This window comes from Ostreococcus lucimarinus, chromosome 5 (assembly GCF_000092065.1).
Source record: "Ostreococcus lucimarinus CCE9901 chromosome 5, complete sequence".
NCBI lineage: Eukaryota > Viridiplantae > Chlorophyta > Mamiellophyceae > Mamiellales > Bathycoccaceae > Ostreococcus > Ostreococcus sp. 'lucimarinus'.
The window spans coordinates 366480-393233 of NC_009359.1; the positions used below are offsets into that span (position 1 = coordinate 366480).

At 58.5% G+C, this 26754-nt stretch overlaps 17 protein-coding genes across 17 annotated transcripts; 9 read left to right on the forward strand and 8 right to left on the reverse strand.

Annotated features, from left to right (window-relative positions):
• Positions 1-60: 60 nt before the first annotated feature.
• OSTLU_38767 (predicted protein) lies at positions 61-900 on the reverse strand (the record flags this gene model as incomplete). Its single annotated transcript, XM_001417961.1, has 3 exons — positions 61-559; positions 652-724; positions 855-900. 3 exons carry the CDS (start codon positions 898-900, stop codon positions 61-63), a joined length of 618 nt encoding a protein of 205 aa, XP_001417998.1.
• A 122-nt stretch (positions 901-1022) lies between these two features.
• OSTLU_92750 (predicted protein) lies at positions 1023-2165 on the forward strand (the record flags this gene model as incomplete). The annotated part of the gene is made up of 1 exon (XM_001417712.1): positions 1023-2165. The coding sequence occupies one exon, from the start codon at positions 1023-1025 to the stop codon at positions 2163-2165; it is 1143 nt and encodes a 380-aa protein (XP_001417749.1).
• An 84-nt stretch (positions 2166-2249) lies between these two features.
• On the forward strand, positions 2250-4005 carry OSTLU_49593 (predicted protein). The gene is made up of 3 exons (XM_001417713.1): positions 2250-2297; positions 2552-2568; positions 2696-4005. Exons 1-3 carry the CDS (start codon positions 2261-2263, stop codon positions 3968-3970), a joined length of 1329 nt encoding a protein of 442 aa, XP_001417750.1. The 5' UTR covers positions 2250-2260; the 3' UTR covers positions 3971-4005.
• A 680-nt stretch (positions 4006-4685) lies between these two features.
• On the forward strand, positions 4686-5054 carry OSTLU_8406 (predicted protein; the record flags this gene model as incomplete). Its single annotated transcript, XM_001417714.1, has 1 exon — positions 4686-5054. A coding segment is annotated over one exon (369 nt), but the record flags the coding sequence as incomplete, so codon positions are not given.
• A 132-nt stretch (positions 5055-5186) lies between these two features.
• On the reverse strand, positions 5187-6682 carry OSTLU_31696 (predicted protein). The gene has a single exon (XM_001417962.1). The coding sequence runs from the start codon at positions 6447-6449 to the stop codon at positions 5283-5285; it is 1167 nt and encodes a 388-aa protein (XP_001417999.1). The 5' UTR covers positions 6450-6682; the 3' UTR covers positions 5187-5282.
• A 784-nt stretch (positions 6683-7466) lies between these two features.
• Positions 7467-8159, forward strand: OSTLU_94301 (predicted protein; the record flags this gene model as incomplete). Its single annotated transcript, XM_001417715.1, has 1 exon — positions 7467-8159. The coding sequence occupies one exon, from the start codon at positions 7467-7469 to the stop codon at positions 8157-8159; it is 693 nt and encodes a 230-aa protein (XP_001417752.1).
• A 67-nt stretch (positions 8160-8226) lies between these two features.
• On the reverse strand, positions 8227-9548 carry OSTLU_31699 (predicted protein; the record flags this gene model as incomplete). The annotated part of the gene is made up of 1 exon (XM_001417963.1): positions 8227-9548. Exon 1 carries the CDS (start codon positions 9505-9507, stop codon positions 8227-8229), a length of 1281 nt encoding a protein of 426 aa, XP_001418000.1. The 5' UTR covers positions 9508-9548.
• Positions 9549-9581: 33 nt separating this feature from the next.
• On the forward strand, positions 9582-11221 carry OSTLU_45715 (predicted protein; the record flags this gene model as incomplete). Its single annotated transcript, XM_001417716.1, has 2 exons — positions 9582-10363; positions 10418-11221. Coding segments are annotated over exons 1-2 (1401 nt in total), but the record flags the coding sequence as incomplete, so codon positions are not given.
• A 277-nt stretch (positions 11222-11498) lies between these two features.
• On the reverse strand, positions 11499-12410 carry OSTLU_3211 (predicted protein; the record flags this gene model as incomplete). The annotated part of the gene is made up of 1 exon (XM_001417964.1): positions 11499-12410. A coding segment is annotated over one exon (912 nt), but the record flags the coding sequence as incomplete, so codon positions are not given.
• Positions 12411-13111: 701 nt separating this feature from the next.
• OSTLU_31702 (predicted protein) lies at positions 13112-14288 on the forward strand (the record flags this gene model as incomplete). The annotated part of the gene is made up of 2 exons (XM_001417717.1): positions 13112-13306; positions 13398-14288. The coding sequence occupies 2 exons, from the start codon at positions 13112-13114 to the stop codon at positions 14286-14288; spliced, it is 1086 nt and encodes a 361-aa protein (XP_001417754.1).
• A 278-nt stretch (positions 14289-14566) lies between these two features.
• OSTLU_38590 (predicted protein) lies at positions 14567-15418 on the forward strand (the record flags this gene model as incomplete). Its single annotated transcript, XM_001417718.1, has 1 exon — positions 14567-15418. A coding segment is annotated over one exon (852 nt), but the record flags the coding sequence as incomplete, so codon positions are not given.
• A 750-nt stretch (positions 15419-16168) lies between these two features.
• Positions 16169-17842, forward strand: OSTLU_12543 (predicted protein; the record flags this gene model as incomplete). Its single annotated transcript, XM_001417719.1, has 1 exon — positions 16169-17842. The coding sequence occupies one exon, from the start codon at positions 16169-16171 to the stop codon at positions 17840-17842; it is 1674 nt and encodes a 557-aa protein (XP_001417756.1).
• A 97-nt stretch (positions 17843-17939) lies between these two features.
• OSTLU_31704 (predicted protein) lies at positions 17940-18164 on the reverse strand (the record flags this gene model as incomplete). Its single annotated transcript, XM_001417965.1, has 1 exon — positions 17940-18164. The coding sequence occupies one exon, from the start codon at positions 18162-18164 to the stop codon at positions 17940-17942; it is 225 nt and encodes a 74-aa protein (XP_001418002.1).
• A 622-nt stretch (positions 18165-18786) lies between these two features.
• OSTLU_31705 (predicted protein) lies at positions 18787-19278 on the forward strand (the record flags this gene model as incomplete). The annotated part of the gene is made up of 1 exon (XM_001417720.1): positions 18787-19278. One exon carries the CDS (start codon positions 18787-18789, stop codon positions 19276-19278), a length of 492 nt encoding a protein of 163 aa, XP_001417757.1.
• Positions 19279-19375: 97 nt separating this feature from the next.
• Positions 19376-20497, reverse strand: OSTLU_38921 (predicted protein; the record flags this gene model as incomplete). Its single annotated transcript, XM_001417966.1, has 1 exon — positions 19376-20497. The coding sequence occupies one exon, from the start codon at positions 20495-20497 to the stop codon at positions 19376-19378; it is 1122 nt and encodes a 373-aa protein (XP_001418003.1).
• OSTLU_38674 (predicted protein) lies at positions 20494-21687 on the reverse strand (the record flags this gene model as incomplete). Its single annotated transcript, XM_001417967.1, has 1 exon — positions 20494-21687. The coding sequence occupies one exon, from the start codon at positions 21685-21687 to the stop codon at positions 20494-20496; it is 1194 nt and encodes a 397-aa protein (XP_001418004.1).
• A 577-nt stretch (positions 21688-22264) lies between these two features.
• Positions 22265-23176, reverse strand: OSTLU_12545 (predicted protein; the record flags this gene model as incomplete). Its single annotated transcript, XM_001417968.1, has 1 exon — positions 22265-23176. One exon carries the CDS (start codon positions 23174-23176, stop codon positions 22265-22267), a length of 912 nt encoding a protein of 303 aa, XP_001418005.1.
• Between the last annotated feature and the right edge of the window lie 3578 nt (positions 23177-26754).

Below are 26754 nucleotides of genomic sequence, written 5' to 3' on the forward strand. Positions count from 1 at the left end.
AATCATTCATTCATCGGCTGACGGCTACGTCGCCTAGACTAGTTTTTGAACGACACAATCTTAGGAGCAACACTTGGACTTTTCGCTCGGCGCCTTGGTGCCGAGGTTGATTCCGCCGGCAGAGATCGCCCCCTTCGAGCCCGTCAACCGAGTCAACCGAGTCAATCGAGTCTTAATATCGCCCGCGATTGTCATGAATGCGTCCTCCACGTTCACGCTCGCCTTGGCGCTCGTTTCGAAGAACGGAATCCCGAATTCATCTGCCAACGCCTGCCCGCGAGCCTTCGTAATCGCCCGCTTCTCCTCCGACACGTCGCACTTGTTCCCGATCAAAATCTTGTTCACACTCGAGCTTGCGTGCTGCTCAATATTTCGCATCCACCCGCGCACGTTTTCAAAGCTCTTCTCATCCGACACATCATACACGAGTAAAATCCCCATCGCGCCGCGATAATACGCCGTCGTAATCGTCCTAAAGCGCTCCTGTCCGGCGGTGTCCCAAATCTGCAGCTTCACCCGCTTCCCATCGATTTCCACCGTTTTAATCTTAAAATCAATCCTTCGCGCATCGACAACCGGTTCTCGGGGTCAGTCACCGCGCCGTCGACGTCGTTTACGCGTTTCGCGAGCGCCGACGATTCCTTCGCGCACCCGATCGTCGTGATGAAGCTCGTCGTGAACTGATCGTCGCTAAATCTCAACAGCAAGCAACTCTTCCCAACGCCTGCGCGCGTTCGTTCGATCGCGCGTCCTCTCGTCAGTCATCGCGGTTCGTTCGCGCTTCGGTCACGCGCGCGCGGAGTTCATCTCTCGTCGCCTCGCCTCGCCTCGCCTCGCCTCGCGCGCGCGCGCACCGCTATCACCGATGAGCAGCAGCTTGAGCAAGTGATCGTAGTGCATCGACGCGCCGTGCGCGCGCAATTGCGCGGCGTTCGACATGGCGCGCGCTCGTGTGACGCGATTGCGCGCGCGCCGATGCCGTCCGCGTCAGACGTCGCCGCGCGTCGTCGCGCGCCGCGGCGATGCGAGCGATCGAAGGGCACGCGCTGGGCTACGCCTGGGCGTTCGCCGCGTCGCTCGCGAACGCGTCGCAGGACAACTTGAGGAAACTGGCGTCGAACCGGGTGAAACAACCAATCGAGATCGTCGCGCTGAGCGAAGTGTTCAACGTCGTCGCGCTGGCGTGCGCGGTCGGCGCGAGTGGGAAGTGGGGGAAGTTCGCGCGGTACGCGCGACGAGGGGATCTCGTGGCGCTGGCGGCGGCGGCGGGATGGTTGAAGGCGTTGAGCGCGGCGCTGTTGCAACGGGCGCTGCGGTTGACGCCGTTGTCGCTGTGTGTGCCGTACCTGGCGTTCACGCCGCTGTGGTTATTGGTGATTAGCTTTTTCTTAGTGCACGAGACGCCGACGTTGCGTGGAGTGTTGGGGGTGATGGTGATCACGGTCGGGGCGTACATGTTGAACGCGAACAGCGCGGCGCCGGAGAAACTGGAAAAGAGTCCGCGGTTGGAGGAAGGGCTCGTTCGCGGCGGTGGTGGGTCTTCTGGACGGGTTCGGAGTGCGAGAGAGTCGCTGGAATCGCTCGCGACGCCGCCGACGAACGGTGCGGGTTGGATGTCTATAGCGTTTAGCGAAGCCGCGGCGTCGTCGTTTCGCGAGGAGCGTTACGGTGTGAGGTTGGGATGCGTCGGGCGATCAGTTGCGAGGCAGGTGACGACCTTGCGCGCGAATCCTGGGAGTTTAATCACTCTCGGCATCGCCGCCGTCTACGCTCTCGTCGCTGATCTCGACAAGCTCGGTAAATTGCACTCCGACGACTTGCTCGTGTTCATCTTTTTGCAGAGATGTTTCCTATTGGCGCCACCTCTGACGTACGTCATGGTGAAAAATCCAGCAGCCTTCAACGTTTTCACGAAAACAAAGAAGGTTGGCTGCGCGTTAGCTCTCATAGGTTTCCTCGACATCGCCTCCATGTACGCCTTCCTACAGTCGCTGAACTACATCTTCACGAGCTACGCCGTCGCGGCCAAGCGTACGAGCATCCTAGCCAGCGTCGTCGGCGGCGCGCTCTTCTTCAAAGAGCCCATCGCCCGGCGATTGCCGTATATATTCATCATGTTCATCGGCATGGCGTTGATATTAATCGCCGATGCCGACAAGCATTAGCGCGCGCGACGGTGTCAATACAACACGAGCGCCGTCGGTGCGGGTTCAAAACTCTTCACCCCATCCCCTTCACTCTCGCCCGCGCGCCTCTCGCGATGGCCGACCAAGACAGCAATGAAAAAGAAATTGAAAGTACGTCGCGCCCCATCGCATCGCTCGATCGATCGCGTCGCCCGCGCCCTCGGGCGCGCGTGCGGCGTTGATAAAGCGCGCCGATGACTTCGGCCTAGGTCGAGTGCGCGTACGGTTTCACCTCGCTCGCGTCGCTACGAACGCGCTCGAGACGCTCGCGACGCGCGCGCGAGGTCATGAATGGCACGCGTGACCACGAGCGAACGACTGACGAGACATTCGCGCCGCGCGCGCGCGCCGTTGACGATGAACAGTATGGAAGATGCGCAAGGTGCGACTGGCGGCTCGAACTCGACGCGCTCGTGGGAGCAAAAACGATGAGAAATCGCGACGTGTCGGCATCGCGAACGAGGTGAACGAAGACTGACGGACTATTATATCGTTTTACTCGAACGTAGCTCATCAAGAAGCTGGAAGACGCGCGCGGGAACGGGACGTCGATGATTTCGCTCGTGATCCCGCCGAAAGGGCAAGTGAACCTGGTGCAAAAGATGTTGATCGAAGAGATGGGCACGGCGACGAACATTAAGTCTCGAGTCAATCGACAGTCAGTGCTCGATGCGATCGGTTCGGCACAACAGCGCTTGAAGCTGTACAATAAAGTGCCGCCGAATGGGCTCGTCGTGTATTGCGGCGCGGTGTTGACGGAGAGCGGGAAGGAACGGCAGATGAAGATTGATTTTGAACCCTTCAAACCGATCAACACGTCGTTATACATGTGTGACAACAAGTTTCACACTGCAGCGTTGAGTGATTTGTTGCAAAACGATCAGAAGTATGGTTTCGTCGTAATGGATGGTAACGGGACGCTCTTCGGAACCTTGTGCGGGAACCATCGCGAGATTCTACAAAAGATTTCCGTTGATTTACCGAAAAAGCACGGTAGAGGTGGTCAATCCGCGCTTCGTTTCGCGCGTCTGCGTTTAGAAAAACGTCAAAACTACCTTACCAAGGTTGCTGAGCTCACGACGCAGCATTTCATCAGTAATGATAGGCCCAACGTCGCCGGCTTGGTGCTCGCCGGTTCGGCGGATTTCAAGAACAAACTCGCCGAGGCGGATTGCTTCGACAGTCGCCTTCAAGAAGTCACCTTGGCCGTAGTCGATGTCTCTTACGGCGGTGAAAACGGCTTTAATCAAGCGATTGAGCTCTCCGCGGACACGCTTTCGTCGCTCAAGTTCATCCAAGAAAAGAAATTGGTTGGCAAGTTTTTCGACGAAATCGCCCAAGACACGGGCAAGTACGTTTTTGGTATCAACGATACTTTGACGTGCTTGGAAATGGGAGCGGTTGAAACTTTGGTGTGCTGGGAAGATCTCGAGGTCGCGCGCGTGACCCTGAAAAATAGCAGCACCGGAGAGGAGACGATTAAGTTTTTGCGGCCCGAAGAGACTGAGGGCAATGAAAACGACCACGTGCGCGACGCCGATGGCAACGATTTGGAGATTGTCGAATCCGTCCCGCTGTTGGAGTGGCTAGCAAACGAGTACAAGAAGTTTGGTTGCGTCTTGGAACTCATCTCGGATAAGTCGCAAGAGGGTAACCAATTTTGCCGTGGTTTCGGCGGCATCGGCGGTTTGTTGAGATATCAAGTCGATCTCACCGCCTTCGAAGTCGCCGCCGACGCCAACTCCGACGATTGGGACTCCGACGATTCCGAATGTTTCATCTAACCCTTCCCGTTGCATTGACTCGATCCTAACGCCACATCCCATAGCATTAACAATAAGACGACCCTGGCAGTTGTTCGACGCCGCGCGCGCGAGCGCCTTATCCTTCACACGCGCGCGCGTTCGCCGTCGGTGCCCTCCCGCGACGCGGCGCGCCTCCGTAAACGTACCATGGGTATCGCCGCCAGCGCCACGTCTGGCTCCATCGCGCGTCGCGTCGCTCGTGACGACGACGCAACGAACAAGTCGTTAGCGTTACACCCCGTGCACGCCGACGCCCGCGCCCTCCCGCCCTGGACGCCGTCCTCCATCATCGACGCCCTCCCGGACGACATGGTGGACATCATTCTCGACCACTGCACCGGCGTCGACCTCGCGCGCGCGGAGTGCGTGTGCACGAGGTTGCTCTCGCTCGCGCGACGCAGCGAACGAAGGTGGCGGGACGCCCTCGCGCGCGACTTCGGCGTGCAATTCGCCCCAGCCCCGGGCGTCGAACGACTGCCGGGGCTGCCGCGAGGATCGATGAAGCGCGAGTACGTCGCGTGTCGAGAGACGCTCCGCGCGATCGTGCGTGGGTGCGCGAAAGGCGCCGACGGCGGCGTCCCGAACTTTGCGCTCGGGACGAGGGTGTACGCGTGAACGCCGCAGTCTTAGACGCGCGCGATCGATGGATTTCGATCGCCTGCTCGAGGGCGCGCTGAAGGATGCGCGTCGACATCTCGGGTCGTCGAGTAAGGACGGCTGGCGCGCCGCCATCGACGCGTGGGTTGGGTTTTATAGCGCGGTGGATTGGCGCGAGCCGTGGTTGAGAGCCTTGCTCGCCGCCCACGCGTGCTTGTTTATCGTCGTTTTGCTCACGCGAAGAGATGAGCGAACGCAAGGAGTGTTGTTCTGCGCGTGCGCGGCGATCGTATTCATGGCGGAGCGCATCAACGCTCTGGCGGCGGCGAAGTGGGAAACCTTCGCGACTCAAAACTACTTCGACCCGAGGGGTCGGTTCACGTCCGTCGTGCTCTCCACGCCGCTGGTCGTGGCGACGCTCGTGATTTTGGTGAATTTGTTACTCATCATGACGTCGATGATGGTTGAAGTGGCGAAACGGCGCAAAGACGCGGGGGTGAAGAAGACTCAATGAGTTTTGTCTAGTGTACTAGTACAGTGGAGCTTGTAAAAGAATGTAAAACGATTGGTTGATTGCGTCCTCGACTTCGCGCGCGGATGCGTAAGGTTGCATGAATTTTTGTTACACATATGAGGTGGAAGTGTTGTGTTCATGGGGCTATCGATTGTTGGATAGTTGGAACTATGCCCGCCGTCAGTCAAATTTGACGACGTCGTGCTGAACGCAAATCTGTTTGATGTGGTCGAATTTCGACTTGGCGTCGGGGATGTCCAAGCTCAAGTCTTCGATCGCGCCGTTGGTGCGTATGAAGCCTTTCTGTAGTTGACTCGCGCTCAATTCGGCGCTGTCTCCGAGAACCTTGAATAGCCCGAGAATGACTGCAACGCTGTGGCAATCCCGCGGAGCTTCCAGCGCAATGTTCAACGCTTGCTTGACAAACTCGTGATGGAAGAAGGGCATGTGTAGGTCGTGCAAGCAACGACGAGTCTCCGAAACGTCGTTCGTCACCACGTATTCCTCCAGCATCGACTTGATTTGCAGCTTGGCGGCGTCCAGAGGCGACTTGTCGAAATCGCCCCACGCGCGAAGCACTCGATCAATGTGACCAGGTCCAAAGAGATGTCCGTGTGCCAGTAGAAGGGCCTCTTGCGACTGTTTACCTTCGCACGTTACGAGACAGGCGACGTTATCCGGGAATGAGGGCGGTAAGATGTCGTCGATGATGGCTCGCGCGATGAACATGCCCAACGTTTCAGCCGCGTCGGGAACGTCGATGGACAAATCATCCGCGGCTTCGACGAGACGCAAGAACCCACGCTGTATTTGCGCTCCCGACAGCGCGCTGGGATACAACGCGCTGAGTAACGTCGCCGCGGCTTCTTTTTCTCGATGCCCCCGGTCCATAGCGAGGGTAACGAGGCGCTTCACGAAGAAGTGTTCGTACACGGGCGCGTCCAACTTCTCCACGCTGATCCACGCCTCGTCAATGTCCGCAGAGTTGAAATACTCGTTGATGATCGTCTCGGCTTTGTTTTTGTACTCCACGACGACGTCCGATTTCGCGTCGCCCGCCGCCGCGCGCAACCCAAACGGTTCCTCCGTCGAGTCGTAATTCGGATCTCCCCTATCCAACGCGAACACAGGCGATTCATCGATCACGCTCAGCACGCGCATTGTTTCATCACCCTTCTTACCCCGCCCGCTCGCTCGACTGTGCTGCACCCCGTGTCCATCGGTCCATTTTTGCTCGAGCGCGTCGCCTCGCCGGTCCGAGCCCTTCGCGCGCGCCGCCTCCAACTGCGTTCGCTTTCGCAGCGTCGCGTCGAACGCCTTTTGCTGTTCGGCCGTGAGCAGCACCATGTCTGTCAGCGTCGACGCGATCTTCCGATCGCCCGTTCGTCCCTCTCTCTCTCGCGCGCGTCGCGGTTCCGAGAGCGGTCGGTTGGACCGTCGCTTTTCGACGATTCCTTCTCTCCGCGCGTCTCGCGCGTCGCGTCGCCGCGCGTCGCCGTTCGCGCGCGCGAGACCGAAGATCGGACCCTTTCCGACGCTCCGCGCGCGCGCTCGCGCGTGTCCGTCGATCTACGCGCTCGCGTGTGCGGCGCGACGTCGACGCGAGGGCGACCCGCTGACGTGGCGACGATAAACGCGCGCGCGTCATTTTATATGGGCTAAAAATAGTCACAGTATAGATGCCTGCGCATGAGTTACAGTTGGCGACCGCGACCGCGACCGCGACCGCGACCGACCCGCGCGTTCGCCGCGCGGCACCGTCGACGCCGCCGCGTCGACCGCGTCCCTCGATCGTCCCTCAATCGTCGCAGTTCGGATCGTCGCGATCGAGCGCGTAGATCGGCGCCTCGTCGCGCATGCGAATCGCCGCGGCGTCGTCGCCCTTGCGTCCGCGTCCCGACGCCCTCGCGTGCGTGTGTCCGCGCGCGTCGCGCCACGTGTCGCGCTTCGGCGGCGATGCCGGCGGCGACGCCGCGGGTTCCGCCGCCGCCGCGGCGCGCGCCTCGAGCCGCAGGCGCTCTTCGTCGGATTTCACGAGCATGTGGGTTGGTTGGATGTCCCGGCGTCGGTCGTCTCGAGCGCGTCGGCGTCGCGCGCGGGCGTTCGCGGTGTCGCGGTCGCGCGTCGAGGGTGACGCGGCGCGCGCTTTTCGATCGCGCGCTTCGAGCGCGTCGACGTGTGCGCGCGCGCGACGCGCGCGCGTCGACGCGCGCTGCTGACGCGGACGCGGGCGTCGGTCCGTGTTGCGGTCCGTGTTGAAGCGACGCTTCGCGTCGCGGCGTCGACCGACGGCGCGCGCGCGGCGACGCACTCGCGCGCGCGACGAACGCGACGAACGCGACGCGCGAACGACGCGCGATCGCGATGCCGCGAGGGCGAACCGAGGACGGCGCGCGCGAGGGAGGACGGCGAAGGGTGACGCGCGGCGGATGGCGATGGGTCCGCGGCGCCGCGCTCGCGGGCGTCGCGCTCGCGAGCGGCGGCGCGCGCACGGCGCTGGCGAAGAGCAAACTGCAGATCGTGAACGCGGGACACGATATCGCGCACGCGTCGCACATACTGTGCGGGACGGGGGACGCGGGGAAGCGAAAGTGTCAGGATTACGCGGAGATGTTGACGCCGTACCAGGACTCGGCGCACACGCTGGAGCGAGCGTTCGCCGAACTCGCGAGGCGGTACAGCGAGTGTCCGACGGGAAGCGACGGTGGTGATTTGGGGTATTTTCCGAGAGGCGAGATGTCGCGAGATTTCGAGAGCGTCGTGTTCGATTCCAAGACGCCGTTGGACGCGGTGGTGGGACCGGTGGAGACGAGAAACGGTTGGCACGTCATGCTCGTGCACCACAGGCATCTCGCGGATGAAGACGCGAAGGAAAGGGCGCGTTTGAAATCTGAAGAGATGAAGAGAGAACGATTGGAGCGCGCGGAGAAGCAGAAGGAGTATCAAGAGGAACGGGCGCGTCGAAAGGCGCAACGAGCGGCGAAGCGCCACGAGCGAGACGCCGATAGACACTCGCTTCACGCACACGCCGAGGAGCACCTTCACGATGAACTGTAAGAGCGCCGTTATGACAGCTGAAGCGTATAGACACCAACATCACCGCATGCATTAAAAATAATTTGAATCAATAACGTTCGAGAAGCTCTCGCAAATACTCCGCGCGATCCGCGAGCGCGCCCGCATTCGTCGTCACCCCGTAGCCATCCATCAGCTCTTCCGCTTGCCAGAGCTCGCGCAAAAGCTCCCAGTACTCACCGCCGTTGTCGGACAGAAACTCACACGCATCGGTCCAGTCGGGCTCTTCCTCGCAATACGCGCGAATACGTTTGAAATCCAGTTCGTGAATGTCGACGAAGACGCGACGAAGCGCCTCAGCCGACGTCGCGTCCGACGGCCCGTAAGCCGCGAGCGACGCGAACACGAGCTCGGTGAGCACCAGCGCCATGGCTTTCAGATCAACGACGACGCTTGTTGGCGTGCAAAGCGTACTACACCCAAAATTAATCAGCCTGACTTCCAGATCGTCCGCCTTTGTGTCTAAAAACGTGCTGCACAAAAACGTCGACCCGTCCAACGCCCCGTGCGCCACGCCCCTCTGATGCGCGTACCACACCCCCTTCAAGCACTGCTCGAACGCTCTTCTCACGTACCTCGCCCGCGCTTTCTTTGGTTGGTCTTGCACGCGCTGCACCGGAGGCCAAAACTTCGTCTCAGACTTCCCTTCCTGCTTCGCTCGCGCGTACTCGCTCAGCCTTCGCACGCCGTGCCACTCCTGCGCCGTCCACAAGCTCCTAGTCCCATCACCGTCGATCGAGGCCGACGCGAAGTACCCAACCAGTCTCGCGATCGGTAACGCTTTTTGTGGCAGCATCCCCGGCCCTCGACCGTACTCATCCACCTCAATCTCCACGTCGTCGTCCGCCAGCAGCCGCTCGTACGCCCGCACCTCCGTCTCCGCGAACGCCGCCGCGCGTTCACCCGCGTACTCCTTCAGCATCACCGCGCCTCTGTCGGCGTTCCTCGAAATCGGCGGTACCGACGGTGTGTGCACGTACCTCCCCGCGTACACGTTCACCCTCGCCGCGCCGTCGTCGACCTCCTCCTCGACGCTCGACGCCGCGACGCTCTCCGGCGCGCCGCCGTCCGCGCTCGCGCGCCACGCGAACGCGCTCGCGCTCGGCCGCTCCGTGCGCAGCGTCACCGATCCCAGGCGCGTGGTGATTTCAAAATCGTCCGCCTCGGCGCGTTCGAGCGCGCTCCGCGTCGTCGTCGTCGGGTTCGTTCGACGTCCTCGCGCGCGCCCGTCGTGGATAGCGCGTCGACTTCGCGCGCGCGTTCGCGCGCCGGCGCGCGGCGCGCGCTCGAGCGCCGCGCGCGCGCGCACGACGCGAGCGTTCGCGCGCATGTCCCGCGCGCGCCGGTCGTTCGCGACCGCGCGCGTCGAGGAATGCCGCACTCGTCGACGCGGTTCGTTTCATGTCCCCGAAAACGCCCGCGGTGACGTCGGCGCCCGCGCGTCGCGACGAGCGCGCGCGCGAGGGCGAACCCGTGGAGGTGTTCGCCGCGCACTCGCCCTACGACGCGCTGTGCGTGCTCGTGGCGCTCGTTCTCGGGCTGTTTCGAGCGGCGAGCGCGCGGTGCAGCTGCTGAATCGAGTCGAAACGATGAAGCGCGAAGACGCGCTGCGCGCGACGAGCGCGACGCTGCGCGCGCGATCCGTGCACGAAGCTCGCGTGCGACGATTGAACGACGCGCGCGCGAGGGAGGCGCCGGATGGGGCGTACGTGTTGCTCTGGGCGCAGAGCGCGCAGAGGACGCGCTGGAACGAGGCGTTGGAGTACGCGGTCGACCGGGCGAACGATAGACGCGCGCCGCTCGTGGTCGTGTTTTGCTCGACGGCGACGTACCCGGAGGCGAACGAACGACACGTTGGGTTCATGTTGGAGGGGTTGTGTGAGATGCGGGCGACGCTCGGGAAGCGGCGAATCGCGTTCGAGGCGTTCGCGTGCGCGCCGCCGGAGGCGGCGCTGGCGGCGAGCGAACGAGCGATCGAAGTGGTGACGGATTCGGGGTATTTACGGTTACTTCGCGCGTGGCGGGATGACTTGGCGCGGAGGGCAACGTGCGCGGTGACGGAGATCGAGACCGAGTGCGTGGTGCCGCAGTTGGGGCAGGGGGCGCGACGCGCGGAACCGTCGGCGGCGACGTTTCGGCCGAAGGTGCTGGCTCGCGTGCGGGAGTTCACTAGAAACGCGTGCGCCGTGCTGCCTTACATCGCGGGCGAACTGGATGACGCGACGCGCGCGATTTTTGAGAAGACTGTCGACAAGTACGAGCGGCTGCCGCTCGAGCGAGGCGTCGACGCGTGCTTGAACGTCCTCGACGCTTACGGGCTAAAGCGAGATCCCAGCTGTCCTCGCGTGTCGTCTCACGTCGGTGGAGAGTCTCGAGCCAAGGCGAAGCTCGATGTGTTTTTGACGAAAAACATGCTCTCGCGCTATCATCATTCGCGTAACGATCCGTGTTTGTGTTTGCAGAGTCATCTGTCGCCGCACATTCACTACGGGCAAATCTCCGTCGTCGAAGTGGCTCGCAAAGCGCTCGCGTTTCGCGACGCACACGCCGATGAAGCCGACATCTGTGCAAGCGTGGATGTTTTCCTCGACGAACTCATCGTACGAAGAGAGTTGGCGGTGAATTTTGCGCTGCGAAACCCAAAGTATGATTCTTACGACGGGCTTCCCGAATGGGCGCGAGAGACGCTGGAGAGGCATCGAGGTGATCGCCGCGAATGGACGTATACACTCGAGGAGTTTGAACACGGCCGAACGCACGATAAGTTATGGAATGCATCGCAACGAGAGCTTGTGTCCAGTGGTAAACAACACAATTACTTGCGAATGTACTGGGGAAAGAAAATCCTCGAATGGAGCTCGACGCCAGAAGAGGCTTGGCGTATCGCGATGACGCTCAACAATAGATATTCACTCGACGGTCGAAATATGGTTTCTTTGACCGGCGTGGGATGGTGTTTCGGCCTGCACGACCGTGAATTCCACGAGGCGAGCATAACTGGCACGATTCGACGCTTTTCTGAATCTGGCATGCGCAAGAAGTTCCCAGCCGGAATAAAGGGCTACCTCGAGCGTTGGGGCGACGACGGAGGGACGAAACGCCAACTGCGACTCGAAGACGTGTTCGGCAAACGATCGAAATCGAAATAGTATCATCAGTAGTCACATTTTGAATCATCATGTTGCAAACAATTGTATATGCTAAGCATCACGCCGCGGCCGTCGTCGAGGTATCGAGGCGGTGTCTATCTGCTATTTCCGCTGCGCTTTGCGCGACCAAGGCGCGCAAATACGCTTCGACCGAACATCTTCCGGTCGAACCGACGGTGCTGTACGCCAAAAACGGGAGCTTTCTGAGAGCGCGACCGCTCAGTCCGTCGCAAGCTTCGGCAGCTTCGCGCAAAGTCAGCGACACCGGGCAACCTTTCGCGACACCATCGTCGAATTCCATCGGCTCAGCGCCCTGCACCAAATCGCGACGAATGAGCTCAAGCACGCAGGAGCGCAAAATCTCGTACCTCGCTCGCATGCCGGGCGGGCCGATGTAGCATTTGATATCCGCGCGATCGACAAACGCTAGATCGATCGCTTCGGTGATGTTGCTCGTCGTTAGCACGATGGCGTTCGGTCTAGACTTCAGCGCGTCAAGCTGCGTGAGCAGAGCGTTGACGACGCGAATCGCGTCGCTGGGTTCCGAACCGTTCGCCGCACTCTTTCTCGCCGCAGCCAGACTTTCGACTTCATCGACGAGCACGAAAACCAAAGAATCTTCGTCTTCTAATAACTCTTGTATCTTACCGAACAGTTTACTCACCAACTTTCCGCTCTCGCTAAACCAACGACTGAAGAGCGAATGCGCGTTCACCTCCACCAACACGCTGCTCGAGTATATATGATTAAACCTGATGGACAACCGCTGCGCCAACGCCTTACACATCGTCGTCTTCCCCGTCCCCGGCGGTCCATGCAACAACACCACGCGATTCCACGAGATGAGCTGCGCGTCCACGCCGCGTTCACCGAACAACAGCGCCGCCGTCGCGTACCGCAGCAGTCGCGTCTTCACCTCGTCGTCGTCGAAAATCAAAGACTCCCACGCGCCCTCAAAATCCACACACGGCAGGCTCCACTCCGTGTACGTCGCGATCTCGTCTCCTTCCCCGATCTCCTCCCCCGGCCCGTCCTCGCACAGCCCGTACGCGCGCGTCGTCAGCGCGCACTGCCACGCCAACAACCGTCGCGTCCCGCGCCCCTTCCCCTCGTCCCCGTCCAGCCACTCCACGTCCGACACCCACACCTTATCGCACTGCGCGCGCAAAAACGCCCCCGCCTCGCACTTCCAATCGCTCTCGTCCCCGTCCACGAGCGCGCCCGCGCGCGCGTCGTCCACGCACGCCTTGCGCTCGAGCACGAACGTTCGAACCGCCGCCTCGATGGCGTCGTTCGTCGCCGTCGACCGCGCGCGCCGTCGCGCGTCGACGTGCACGCGCGCGACGATCGCGTCGCCGTCGCCCATCGCGCGCGCGTCGCGGTCGTTCGTCGCGCGCGTCGCGTCGTGCGGGCGTCGCGCGTCGCGCGTCGCGACGCGTCCCGTGTCTCGACGAGTCACGACCCATCGATCGAGGTGTTAATTACTCAAAATAAGCGAATAGGAATCGTAATATAAAGACGTGATATTTCACATACATTTTTAACTCCAGACGAGAAGCGCGGACGAACCGATGACGACATGTCGGCGCGACGTCCCGTCCCGGGCGCGACGCGAAAACCGCGCGATACTGCGCGGTCATAGGCGACCGCGCCCCCACACGCGCGCGCGCGGACGCGCGCCGCTCGCGCCGGGTTTGACCGCCGACGAGGCCCGCGCGACGCGAGGACAACGACATCGTCTTCGCGCGCACGCGACGAGGGCCGAACGACGGCCGCGCGCGACGGATGTCGGCGGTGGAGACGACGACGAACACCGGGCTCCCGATTCGGATGCCGAACGACGCGCGCGGCGCGACGCACGCGATCGATCCGCTGAGCGACGTGCACACGGCGGTGAAATCGGCGACGGGGACGAAGATCATCGCGCTGATCGACGTGAGCTCGAGGTTCGCGCTGCCGATCGCGCAAGCGGCGAAAGAGGTGCGGGCGAGATTAGATTTCCGGAGGATCGCGGCGCGGCGCGCGACGAGTTTCGAGAGACTGACGCGCGAATGGGTCGACGCGGAAACAGCTGGATGTGTGCGTGACGGTGCTCAAGTCAACGTGTCGCGCGTTCGGCATCATGCGATGGCCGTATCGAAAGATGCGAAAACTGAACACTATGATTAAGCAGCTCGAGCGGTCGGCGAGAAACGCCGCCGAGGAAAACATATTACATCATAGAATGAAGCGACTTGAAGCGTGTCGACGTGCGAGAGATTTGTTGGTGCTAGAAGCAGAGGCGAACGCACGGGCGCGAATCGGAAAACCCGCCTCGCAGCAGTCCGCCAAGGCGGAGATAGCGTCGACGGGCGCGCGCTACGATTCCAGCGGGCGACTGGGCAACTTTAAGGATCCTGGATACGCTTTCGATACCGACCACAAGGGTTATGCGCTGCATGAGGCGATGCGGAAGATGATGGAGACTGAGGGGTTAGATACGATCGGTCGTTCTGGTCACGTGGATGTCGAATCTGACCCACTGAGCGAACTCGCCTCGCAGGTTACCGCCGTGCAAGAGCGTTTCGTGCGACGGCCAAATCGCAACAAAAGACAGCTACCAACCAGATGCCCGGAAGAGATGGCACTACATGAATTCGTCATGGGCAATCCGGGACTCGAGGCAATGGCTTCGTTGACCGCGCGATTGCGCCGGCAAAAGGAATCGAAGAAACAGACGTCTGAGCACGCCGACGACGCGGACGGCGAAGTCGACATCGATGGGGACGACGGGAAGCAAATTGCGTGGATCGTAAGCTCTCAAAGTCCAGCCTATACCGTCAATGTCCGTCCAAGTAACCCAACGGCGCGAATTCCAGACGTCTTGGTAGAGGAACGCTCTCGGCGAGAAGCCACCTCTCCGCTCGAGCCCAGTCTAGCTCTGTTCCCGTTAAATGTGTCAGCAATCCACAGTGCGGCTTGACACTTGTTACTCAGTATTGCATTATTGTAGAACCGCTTAGTATTTTATGTTATATTTATGTACCACGCGAAGTAACTCCCCTTTGCCGCGTATGCCTAGCGAGCGTGCTATCCGCAGTCGCGAAAGGGTCCAAACCCTTCGCCGCCACCGCGCGTTCTCAGACGTCCGCGCGCGACCTCTCACGAGCCAAAGAGTGAACCGCGCGAAAGGTCACCGAGTTAGTCGCCATGGGTAAGACTCCGGCGCAAGAGAACCGCCTGCGCGCGAAGAAGCAAGGGATGTCTCACGAAGACGTCAAAAAAGAGCAAGCCGCCGACGCGCGAAAGATCAAGGATCTCGCGAACAAAGACGCGACGTTCGGGATGACGAAAGGAGCGGCGATGAATCGTAAGCATGAAGTTGCCATGCAACGGTTGCGGGACATGAATGACCCGACGACGGAACTCGGGAAAGCGACGCTCAGGGCGGCGAAGAAGAAGGCCAAGGAGCAGCAAGAGTTTTTGTTGCGAACGAAGGGCATAGACGTGAAACAACCGGAATTACAGCCAGGAGTGGACCCGAAGACGGTGCTTTGCGAGTTTTTCAAGCACGGTTGCTGCGCGAAGACGGCGGATAAGTGCAAGTACTCGCACCAGTTGGATATCGCGACGCGGCAGCAGAAGCGAAGCGCGTTCGAGTTGCCGAGCGAGGACTCCATCGAGATGTGGGATCAGAAAAAGCTCGAAGCTGTCATCGCGCGAAAGCACGGGCAGGAAGCGAACACAAACAATGAAACGACGATCGTGTGTAAGCATTTCTTGGATGCGGTTGAGAAGAAGCTTTATGGATGGTTTTGGCACTGCCCGGGCGGTGCGGACTGCAAGTACAAGCATAAGCTGCCGCCGGGTTTCGTGTTCAAGAGCGAGCTTCGCGAGAGATTGCTCGAAGAAGCTCGCGCGAGAAAGACCGACCAAGACATTCTACGCGAGAAACTGATCGCGCTGAAGAAGAGCGGGAAGAACACGACGCCGATGACGCTGGATGTGTATTTGGAGTGGAAGAAAGAGCGCGTCGACAAGATCAAAGCCACTGTGGAGGCTTCGAGGGAGGAGCGCATCAAGAACAACTTGCTCACGGGGCGTGAGATTATTGAACAACAGCAGGGTGGAGTCGAGGCGGCGGTCGATGCCGGTGCGAGCGCCGGAGATGACGAAATTGCTCGATTGATGAAGGCGCGCAGAGAGGCGGACGACGAGGCAGAGCGCAAAGCCGCTGAAGAAGCTGCTGAAAACCTTGCTCGCGCGAAGAACTTGGGTGATCTTTACAACATAGAGATGTTGCCAGATGAGACCGACGACTTCGCTGATCTTGAAGAGGAAGAAGACAACTTCGAACCGCCCGAGGGCTGGACTCCAGACGCTGTCGCTCCGGGTGGCGACGGTGGTCAAGACGAAGCCGCAGCAGTGGAATCGGCGGAACAACCGGATATCAACGAAAAGAAGGCTCGTCGAGAAGCCGAACTCAAGGCTATGGAAGAGGAGGGCATCAAGCTCGTGCAAAAGACGACGAGAAAGGACAAAGAGGAAGAGCTATTCAAGCCCGCGGTTGAGATCCCGGACGAGGCGTTGGGCGACGGCGAGATGGATCCGAAGAAGCTCGGTGAAATGATTGCGGCGAAGCGTGCAGCCGAAGAAGCTGAGCGAACGAAACATCTTGCCGATATGGCGGAGGAAAGGGAGCGAAAAGACGCCGCTAAGGCGGCAAAGAAGGCCGAACGGGAAGCCGCACGAGCGGCGAAGAAGAAGAAGAAGAAGGGTGACGACGAAAATGACGACGTGACGACCATCGAGGCAGCCCTTGGCAACGTTGAGCTCGAAGAGACTGGAACATCGATGAAACGCATGTCTACTGGTGTGTTGGCGTCTCGTCCCACCGCACGTGATATCAAGATTATCAACTTCTCCATGGGTATGGGTGGTCGCGAGCTCATCAAAGACTGCGACATCGAAATCACAATCGGAAGAAGATACGGTTTACTCGGTCAGAATGGCTGCGGTAAAACAAACTTTCTCGAGTGCTTGGCTCGCCGAGAAGTCCCAATCCCGGATCACATTGATTTGTATCACTTGCGTGAAGAAGCTCTTCCGAGCGAACGATCGGCGATTCAAACCGTCATCGATGAAGTTCAAGCTGAGATGGAACGTCTTAACAAGTTTGAACTGCACATTCTCGAAACTACCGGCCCAGATGACGAACGTTTGGAGCTTATTTACGACCGACTAGAAGAGATCGATCCTACTACGTTCGAAGCGCGTGCATCTGAGCTTTTGCACTCTCTCGGTTTCTCCCAAACCATGATTCATCGCCCAACGGCGGACATGTCTGGCGGCTGGCGGATGCGTGTCGCGCTTGCCAAGGCGTTGTTTGCCCAGCCCACTCTTTTGCTGTTGGACGAGCCAACGAATCACTTGGATCTCGAAGCGTGCGTGTGGCTCGAACACTACTTGGGACAGTACAAAAAGTGTCTCATAATCGTTTCTCACTCGCAAGATTTCTTGAATGGCGTCTGTACGCACATCATTTGGTTGACGCAGCAAAAGCTTACATACTACACCGGTAACTACGATACATTCCAGAAAACCGTGAACGAGAACAACATCGTGCAGCAAAAGAAGTACGAAAAGGAGCAAGCTGACATCGCGCACTTGCAAGAATTCATCCGCTCGTGTGGTACGTACTCGAACATGCGCAAACAAGCCGAATCGAAGCAAAAAATTATCGACAAGATGATGGCCGCAGGTCTCACACCGCCGGTCGCCAAAGAGCACGATTTCAAGTTCGACTTCCCCGAGTGTCAAAAAGTTCCGCCTCCCGTGCTTCCGTTCGCGAACGTGTCGTTCTCGTACAATGGTAAGAAGGAGGACTACTTGTACGAAGGGTTGGAGCTCGGCGTCGATTGCGACAGTCGTATTGCGTTGGTGGGCCCGAATGGTGCCGGTAAATCCACTCTTTTAAAGCTCATGACTGGCGAACTTTCGCCGAGTGTGGGTACGGTCGATAGACACCCGGGTCTGAGCATCGGTAAGTATCATCAGCACTCAGTCGATGTGCTTAACAAGGCGATGACCCCGCTGGAATTTTTCATGGCTGAATATCCCAATAACCTCAAATTCAAGCGTGAGATGGAAGAGTGGCGTGCATACTTGGGGCGCTACGGCGTCAGCGGGCGCATGCAAACGCAGAAAATTGGCGAGTTGTCGGAAGGTCAACAGTCCCGTCTCGTGTTTGCCATGATTTGCATGCAGCGTCCGAACTTGTTGCTTCTCGATGAGCCGACGAATCACTTGGATTTGGAAGCGATCGATGCGCTCGCAGAAGCCATCAAGCGATACAACGGTGGGCTGGTGCTCGTGTCGCACGATTTCCGTCTCATCGACCAGGTCGCGGACAAGATTTGGGTGTGCGAGAACAAAACGGTGCGCGATTGGAAAACGGATATCAGAATGTACAAGAAGCACTTGAGCGACAAGGCGGATCGCGAAGCGCGCGAGCGCAAGGCCAAGGTTCGCAAATAGATGAATTACTTTTACGGCGTTGACGTTGATACTACACCATTCATTGAGAAATTTTAATACTAATCCCATTCTAGTTCCTCCACCTTTGATTCGCGCGTCACCCCGCCGCCGCGCCAACGCCGAATTTCGCCGCCACCGCCGTCTTCATCGCCACCAACCCCATGTCCGTAAACCCTAAAAATAGCGTCAGCGCCGTCATCCCCAAAATCACCGCCACCGCGTTCGACGCGATCGCTCGCCACGTCTTCCCAGACGTCAGCGGCGCGGTCGGCCACCGCAACAGCGGCGTCACGAAGCTCAAATTCTCCGGCTGCTGCGCCATCCACGCCCGCATCGCGCGCGCGGCGTACTCCGCCAACGACTCCTCTCGCACGTCGTCGTCGTACGCGCCATCATCGCGCGCCAGCGCCTCGCGCGTCACCGTTCGCGTCACCGTTCGCGTTCGAAGCCAACCCGCGGCGTCGAACGCCGTCACCGCGCCCCGCGCCGCGCGCGCGCGCCGCCGCGCCGTCGCCGCACCGCTCGACGCGCGCGCGACTCTCGAAGTCGCGCGCGCGCGGATCGTCGCGCCGCACCGCGTCGACGTCGTCGCCATTCGCCGCGATGTGCGGTACCTCAGAATGTCGCGCGGCGTCGCGCGCGCGCGCGCGGCGCCGGCGCCGGTCGCGCGGTTCCGCGCGCGGCGTCGCGCCGGTCGCGCGGTTCCGCGCGCGGCGTCGCTCGGCGTCGACCTCGAGCCCTGGGCGCGCCCGCTCGAGCGCGCGCTCGACTTTCGACGCGATGGCGCCGGAAGCGCGTCGAGCCGCGCCGCGTCGCTGTTCACGACGGCCGTCTTCGCGCGCGCGTACTGGCGCGGGTATCGACAGCTGTTCAGGGCGCTCGGGTACCCGGGAGCCGCCGCCGAGGCGTCGCTCGCGCTCGGGACGCTGCGGGACGGCGGCGCGATGCTGGACGTGTCGTGCGGACCGGGGCTGATACTCGACCTCTTGGCGCGCCATTCGGCGCGCTCGGGGAAGTGGGAGCGCGTGGTTGGTTTAGATTTTTCTCGAGAGATGGTGACACTGGCGCGCGAGGCGTGCGGCGAGCGCGCGACGGTGGTGGTGGCGGACGCGTGCGATTTGCCGTTCGCCGATGGCGCATTCGACGTCTTGCATTCGAGCGCGGGGGCGCATTGTTGGGGCGATTTGAACAGCCGTGGCGTTCCCGAGTCGGCTTTTCGCGAAATGTATCGAGTTTTAAAACCGACGGGGGAGATACTGGTATCGACTGTCGTCCTGCTGAAGCCGACGACGGTTGAGGAGGAGTACTCGCGAACGCCGAACACGCCATTTTTCGACGAACGCGCGGTGTGCCGGATGATTCAAGACGCTGGGTTTCGCGATGTTGAAGTTATAGCAAAGGATAAGTGTTTCGTGGCCGTCAAGGCTGTTAAGTGAAGAGATGGCGGCGGAGGTGGCGAGGTTACGAAGCGACGCTAGCGGCGCGATGAATAGAATTAAAAATCAGCAACGAAACGCTTGTGCGCGCGCGAAATCAACGGCGAAGAATCTGCTTCAGCGCTTGGTCGATCCTCTCGTACTTGAACTTATAACCCACATCAAGCGCGGTTTTGGGTTGGATTCTCTGCCCTTGAAGAACTAGAGTCGATCCTTCGCCGAGAACTGCGCGCAACGCGAAATCTGGCACCGGCAACCAACTCGGTTTCCCTAAGGTCTCGCCGAGGGATTCGCACATCTCTCGCATGCGGACGGGCGTTGGCGCGACGCAATTCACCGGACCTTCAAGTTTTACGTTTGTCAAGCTCTCCATTATGATCCCCACCGCGTCGTCTCTATGAATCCAACTAAACCACTGCTGACCGTCGCCCAAGGGCCCGCCCATGAACGCTTGGAAAGTCGGCACCATCTTCCCGAGCGCCCCACCATCTCGATCGAGCACAATCCCTAATCGCAGCAGCACCACTCTACAATCTTCAACCCCACTCGCGGTTTGTTCCCACGCCTGGCAGACTTGACTTAAATAGTCCGCGCCTGGCCCGCTCGCTTCGTCGTACGTATCTGTCTCACTCGTCCCGTAGTACCCGATCGCCGAAGCGTTCACCAATACCTTAGGTCTCTTGGCGTCGTTTGTGATCGAATTCACGTGTTCGACGACCGCCTTGGTGGTTTTCACTCGGGACGCCATGATTTCACCCTTCACCTTCGGGTCCCAGCGCGTGCTGATTGGTTCGCCAGCTAAATTCACCACGTGCGTCGCGCCGAGCAACCCGCGTCGCCACTTATCCGGAGACACAAACGCGACGTCGCCCTTTGGGAGATTTTGTGGAGAAAGCTTCGCGCGAGCGCGGTTGACGTCTCGCGTGAGCACTCGCACTTCGGCGCCCCGCTCGAGGAGCGTCTCCACTAGCTTGCTACCCACGAACCCGGTTGCGCCCGTGATGGCGACGATGAGCCGATCGTCGGACGACGCTACGGACAGGTCGTCGTCCACGCTCGCGGAAGGCGCTAGAGCGCCCCGACGTGCGCGCGTCGAGCGGAAAAGATGGCGACGACACGTCTTATCCACCGAACGGGACGGCGAGCGGAGGCGCGCGCAGGGCGTCGCATTGCTCGCCGGAGCACGATAAAACGCGTTACAAGTCACTGCTGACGTCATCTCGTGGTTTGAAGCTCGCGCCCGGTGCGCACCGCGTCGTCGACTGCGGCCTCACCAACGACGGCTTGACGTTTTTGCAGGAAACTATGCCGCCGAGCGGCGTCGGGCGTCAACCGTCGAGACGGATTCCAGTGCAGCGCTCGTAGTAGAAATGCGTTGAACCGATCGTCGTCGATATCGATGACTTTCGTGCGCTTGCTTCGCGGCTTGTGCTTTGAGGATGTCCGATCGCTACGTTTGTCGTCTCGTCGACTTCTCGCAAACGACGACTCGCACACATGAAAGTCGACTCGGCGATCGGAGTGTGCTGCCGAGCTAAGAATGCGGCGTGGAGGAGGCCCAATCCGCGAGGTGATCGCGCTTAACTGGCGTGCCTCATCGTCGCCCACAAATAAAGTTTTGCCAGTGGCAAGCTCGGCGAGAACGCACGCCAAGCTCCATACGTCAATGGGATGGCCGTAATCGATTCCGAGCATGACTTCCGGAGCGCGGTAGAATCGGCTCTGAATGTACGTATACACTTGTTTTCCCTGAAAACACGCGCTTCCGAAGTCGATGAGTTTGACATCGAACGAGCCAGGATGTTCTAGCAAAATGTTTTCGGGTTTGATGTCACAGTGCACCACTTGCATGTGTTTGAGGTACACGAGCGCATCCACCATTTGCCGAGCGATATGGCGGACGTGTTGAATATCTAACTTCGCGAACGCGCGGGCTTCCAAGAACTCGTACAAGTTGATGTGAAGCAGCTCAAACACAACGCACAATCGACCGCGAAACTTTAAATGCTCGAACATCTTCACTACGCGACTCGAACCACCTTCGACACGTTTGAGCACCGAAACTTCCACGCGAGCTTGACTCGCAAATGTTTCGTCAGGAGAAATCAGTTTAAGTGCCACTTCGCGCTTATATTTATGGTCAAAGCAACGCACAACTTGACCGAAATTTCCCGCGCCGAGTGAATTGAACATTTCAAATCGAAACGCCACGTGCTCGCCCTTCCTGATGCGAAAGGCATCGTCCTCGTCACCACTGCTAGCACCGGAACCGTGCGATAGCGTTTGCGTGTCGTCTGAGAGATGTTCTAGAGTCGGCACGTACCACACATGTTTGTAACGCAAAATATCGTTTCGGTCCATCACTCGAAGCCGCTTCCAAAACTTCTGCATCGCTTCTACGATCGACATTCCGATCGAGTCTCCATGCCTGGACCTATGAGTTTCCGGTGTCTGTTGGGATTGGTATTTTCGCCTCGCCGTGCCAGGCCGGCCGGTGGCGCCCGCGCCGTGTCGTCGACTCGAGCGCGCGCTGAGCGGTGGTATGGTTGGTGTGAACTTAGGGGTCATGGCCGTTTCGTACGACGATGTCTGCTGGACCACGCCGAAACAACCATTGCAAGTTCCATATTTGTCGTCGGTCACTCTGGCGTTTGCGAGCGCGTGCGAACGTAAACGAGTTTGAGTCACGGTCGCAGTGGCAAGTCTTCTCGGTGGAAGTTCGGTCAACGCGTCCACGCGGCGAGGAGCCGTAGAAGGCATACGACATCCTTCGCCGCCCGGTTTAGCGACTGGGTCAATTGTGAGGGTTGGGAAAATGCGCCTACGATCGTTTGTCGCATCTCGAGTCCGCATCGGCTTGTGAGGTTCGCGTTGGCCAAATATAGGTGGCAGCCAACAAGTAAACTGCTCATCTAATTTTCAAACCTTGATTTTCTAGCTAACCACTCCGGAACACGTCCCGATCATCCTAACGTTATTTCCGACACTATTTCTGCGCTTCCGCGCGTTTCTTTGCCTGTTCCAGCGCTTCTGTCAATTTCTTCGCGGCGGCAACTTCCTTCAGGAGTGCGAAGACCAACGGGATATAATTGTGCCTACGTCGTATATTATCGTTCCTCCATTCAGCCACTTTAGCCTCTTCGACTTCTAATTCGCGCTGCAAATGCGCGATCTCATCCGCGGCGCCAGTGCTCGACGACCGTAGTTCCTCGAGTCGCTGTGAAATTGCGATTCTAGGATCCTTCGTAACAGCCATGAGATTAAACTTGATCTCATTCGACGCGAATGACGCGATCTTCCGTTGAATCGCCGGAACCGCTACGTCTAACCAATGCCCGTCGCCAAAGCTTCCGTGATTGATCGGCCCTCTCTGCAAACCATCGAGTTCGAAGACGGAACCGCCTCTTGGTACGTAGGCAACAAAGTGAAACACGTCGTCGTCCTCTTGCGCAGGCCTAGACTGCAAGACGATTGGTTCTGGACGCGCGAACGAGTTATGTGCGTCGCGAATGATGTCCGAGTTGGAGATACTCATCCCTTTCGTTTCAGCATCGAAGTCGAGGGTGAACTCCCTTAGCGTTTGGAGCGTCTCGCCCAACTCAACTTCTTGTTCGGCGTTCAACAACACGCTAAGCACCGCTTGCGTGGCGCACGCGTTGTGAATCACTTGCGACGCGAAGAACAAATCTTGCGGTGGGTTTTCATCGACCTCAACTGCGCTCGAGCTGTGACCGCCGCGCCACTTGAACAAAAATATGAGTCCGTAGATTGGTTCGTTACGACGAAGTTCATCAACGTCTAGCGAGTAGAGTTCTGTGAATGCGACGCCACGCGCGCCGATTCGATGGACCAGCTCGCCGAAGACCCCGGGATCGCTCTCGATGAGGCACCAGTCCATCGAGTGCGCGCGCGTGAGTGTGCGGTTGAACTTCTTAGGGGTCGTGCTCGTCGGTGAAGGGCGAACGAACTTTATTCAATAAAGAGTTTGTATAATTACAGCAGTTGGCGTGCTAAAGTGCGCGCCGCGTTCGTCTTATCGCGATACTATTCCATGATGTCGTCGACAGCGCCACCGAAGCGGCCCCACAAACCAGATCGGCGAGCGACGGGCTGTTCGGGCTCTTTCTCAGGTTCATCATCGAGGACGCTCTCGTCGACGGATTCTCCGGGTGCAAGCGCACGGCTCTCGACGATTATTTCGTTGCCGTCAGAGTCATACTCGACGATTTCAAGAATCTCTTCCGTCTCTTCAAGGTAACCAGGTTCTTCTTCCTGCTCGCCGTCTTCACTCGGTTCATCTTCAACTTCTGTGTCGTAGGTCGTGGCGATCTCGACGCGCGAGCCATACCTGCGCTCCATCGATTCTTCCACGTCGTACACGACGGTGGGTTTGGATGTAGGTGAAGGCGCGCTTCGAATCGGTTCTACTGGCTCCGGCTCGGGTCGCTTTGGAATTTCCGGCATCTCGAACGTTGGCTCGTCGCCCAAGTCAAAGTTCACCGTGGTCGAACCGACGTTCGGATCTGCCATCTTTGGCTCGGGTCTAGCCATGAGCTTGTCCCGTTCCGATCTCAACTCGTTTAGCTCCGCCAGCTGAGATTTACAGGTTTCGTGACACTCATCGAGAAGCTTCTGCAGTTCTGCGGTGCCGTCGTCATGCGGCTGTGATTTCGCAAGCACCAATGCCCTCTTAAGCTCCGCGATCTCCACCTTGAGTGTGATTAGGAACTCTTCAGCGCCTTGAGCGCGTTTGTCATTCATTCTAGCCCAGTTCTCGGCGTACTCGACGGCCTCTTGGCTTGACTTGATCTCGTCTTCCAACGTGGTGACTTCTTCTCGCGTGGACGCGAGTTCGATTTCAAGGTCGTGAATTTTAGCCCGAGTTGCAGCCGAATCGCCTGTCGCACCAGCGGCTTCGAGCTTCGCGGCCGCAATAGCCTTTACAGACTTCTCGCGTTCATCGCTCAATTCATCTTCGAGATCACTGATTCGCTCTTTGAGTGCAGCCAGCTTGCCACGCAAGTCTTCTTCGTACTCAATTCGCACATTCGAAAGCTCGCTGCGCAACTTCGTAATCTTCGCGTCGCTCGCCTTTTGGATGCGCTGACTTTCAAACATAAGTTCTTCTTGCTCGGCCGCGTATTCTTGGACTTGCGCGCGAAGCTTAGCCAATTCAACTTCGGCGTCGTTTAACTGTTCTTGTGTACGTTCGAGCTTCCGCTGAATCAAGTCAGCATTTTGTCTGGCTTCAATCTGGAAGAAGTTGAACTCCTTCGTGATAAAGTCCTTGGCGACACGCAAACGTTCGAGCTCGGCGAGAGCCTCGTCGAGTTCCTCCTTGAGAGATACATTTTCGTCGTTCAGCTTCTTGCCTGCGCTGATGAGGTCGGCACTCTTTGAGCTCACTCGTTCGGCTTCAGCGCCGAGCTCATTCTGAGTGCTCTCGTACTCAGCCTTGAGTTCCTTCACCTGCAACTCAAGACGCTCAATGAGCGTGGTTTGCGAGGTGATCTTTAAATGCAGTTCTTTCTTCACGCGCATAGTTTCCTCTGAAGCAACATTCGTCGCAGTCATCGCGGCAGTTGCCTCACGTTCTCGCGAGGACAGCTTCTCGCGTAGCGCGTGGACTTCACGTTCTCGCTTGGTGCGCTCCGTTACGAGTTCTGTTTCAAGATGTTCAACCTTCGTTCTGAGCACGTGAATCTCTCGCAGAAGATCGGGGTCGTTGCTTGATGATGCTTGAGATTTATCCTTCGCACCTCGCTCGAGCTCGTCCAATCTAAGACGGAGTTTCATCATGTCAGAAACAGCGACGTCACGCGAATCCGTCATTTCAACAAGATCGCCCTCGAGATCTTCGATGATTCTCGCATAATCCCGCGCCGCGTTTTCGCGATCCTTGATTTCTTTACCTATGGCGAAACTGTGATCGGAAATGATCTTTTCAACTGCCGCGGCATGTTTGCGCTCGATCGAGATGATTTCTTGCTCGAGCTCTGAGATGCGCTGTCGCAGCGTTTTCACGAGTTCATCGTTCACACCTGTATTTTTCCCCTTGACGCGTTCGGCATCACTCAACTGTCGACGCAGCAAATCAAGCTCTTTCTCCAAAAGTTCTTTTTCCGAAACATGCTCGGCGGATTTCGCTTTGAGCGCGTCCAGCTCAGACTGCAACGAGGGGATGATCGACTGTTTCGCTTTCAGCTCGGCGAGCTTTTCTTGCAAAGCGGCAAGTTTCGTCTCCAACATCTTTCGTTCCTCATCGGCATTTGCCGACGCAGGCACTTGCTTTCTCAGCTCGTCCAAATCTGCTTGCAAAGTATGAATTGTTCTTGTCGCAACTTCACCGTGCACCTTTAATTCCGTTTTGAGCGACCCTGCGAAAGAAGAAGCCAGAGACAAAAGTCTCTTGTTACGAACATCACGAATCGTGCATCGTAACAACGCCGCCCAGCGTAATTGTGCGCGTTCGGACTTGTTAAGGCCATATTGCTTGCCCTCCATATCTGCAAGTCGCTTCGCTGCAGACGCTGCGTCGGCCATCGCTCGAGATTGCAGATCGTTGAAATCTCGCTCGAGTCGCTTAATCTTTTCCTGAGCGGCAGCATTTGCCGACGCAGGCACTTGCTTTCTCAGCTCGTCCAAATCTGCTTGCAAAGACTGAATTGTTCTTGTCGCAACTTCACCGTGCACCTTTAATTCCGTTTTGAGCGACCCTGCGAAAGAAGAAGCCAGAGACAAAAGTCTCTTGTTACGAACATCACGAATCGTGCATCGTAACAACGCCGCCCAGCGTAATTGTGCGCGTTCGGACTTGTTAAGGCCATATTGCTTGCCCTCCATATCTGCAAGTCGCTTCGCTGCAGACGCTGCGTCGGCCATCGCTCGAGATTGCAGATCGTTGAAATCTCGCTCGAGTCGCTTAATCTTTTCCTGAGCGGCAGCTAGGCCAACGCTTTGCTCGCCACCAGTGAGAAGCATCTTCTCCAAATCAGAAATCGTCTCATCTCGCTGCCCGATGATAGCTTGAGACTTTGTCATCTCGTACGAAACTCGGATCTTTTCCTTTTCGAGCTGTGAGATCTTCAACTTGAGATTAATAATCTCCTCCTGCAACGTGCGCTCTCGCGCCTCTGAGGACGCTTCAGATTCAGTGGCACCGGCGAGGCGCTTCTGCATGCCGTCGAGCTTATCCTGTAACGAATGAATGGTGATCTGGGCGGTGTTTCTGTGCGCAACGAGTTCTCGCAATGTCGCCTTGCTGTGGCCGAGAGCAATATTAAGGAAACGTCGATGGCCTTCCTTCACTTGCAAGATGCGGCACGTCGTGCGCCAACGAAGCGCGGCACGTTCTGATTTCGTGTGCATCATTGCATCATCGTGCGTTCTCTCCAATGAGACACATCTCTTTCGTAAAACATCCAACTCCTGCTCAAGCCGCTGAGCGACGCGAGCAGCATCTTCTGCGTCTACAGC

Coding starts and splice junctions, on each gene's coding strand:
- OSTLU_31696 (XM_001417962.1), bottom strand. CDS start 6,449: ATGGTGCTGCTCACGGCCGAACAGCAAAAGGCGTTCGACGCGACGCTG.
- OSTLU_49593 (XM_001417713.1), top strand. CDS start 2,261: ATGGCCGACCAAGACAGCAATGAAAAAGAAATTGAAA.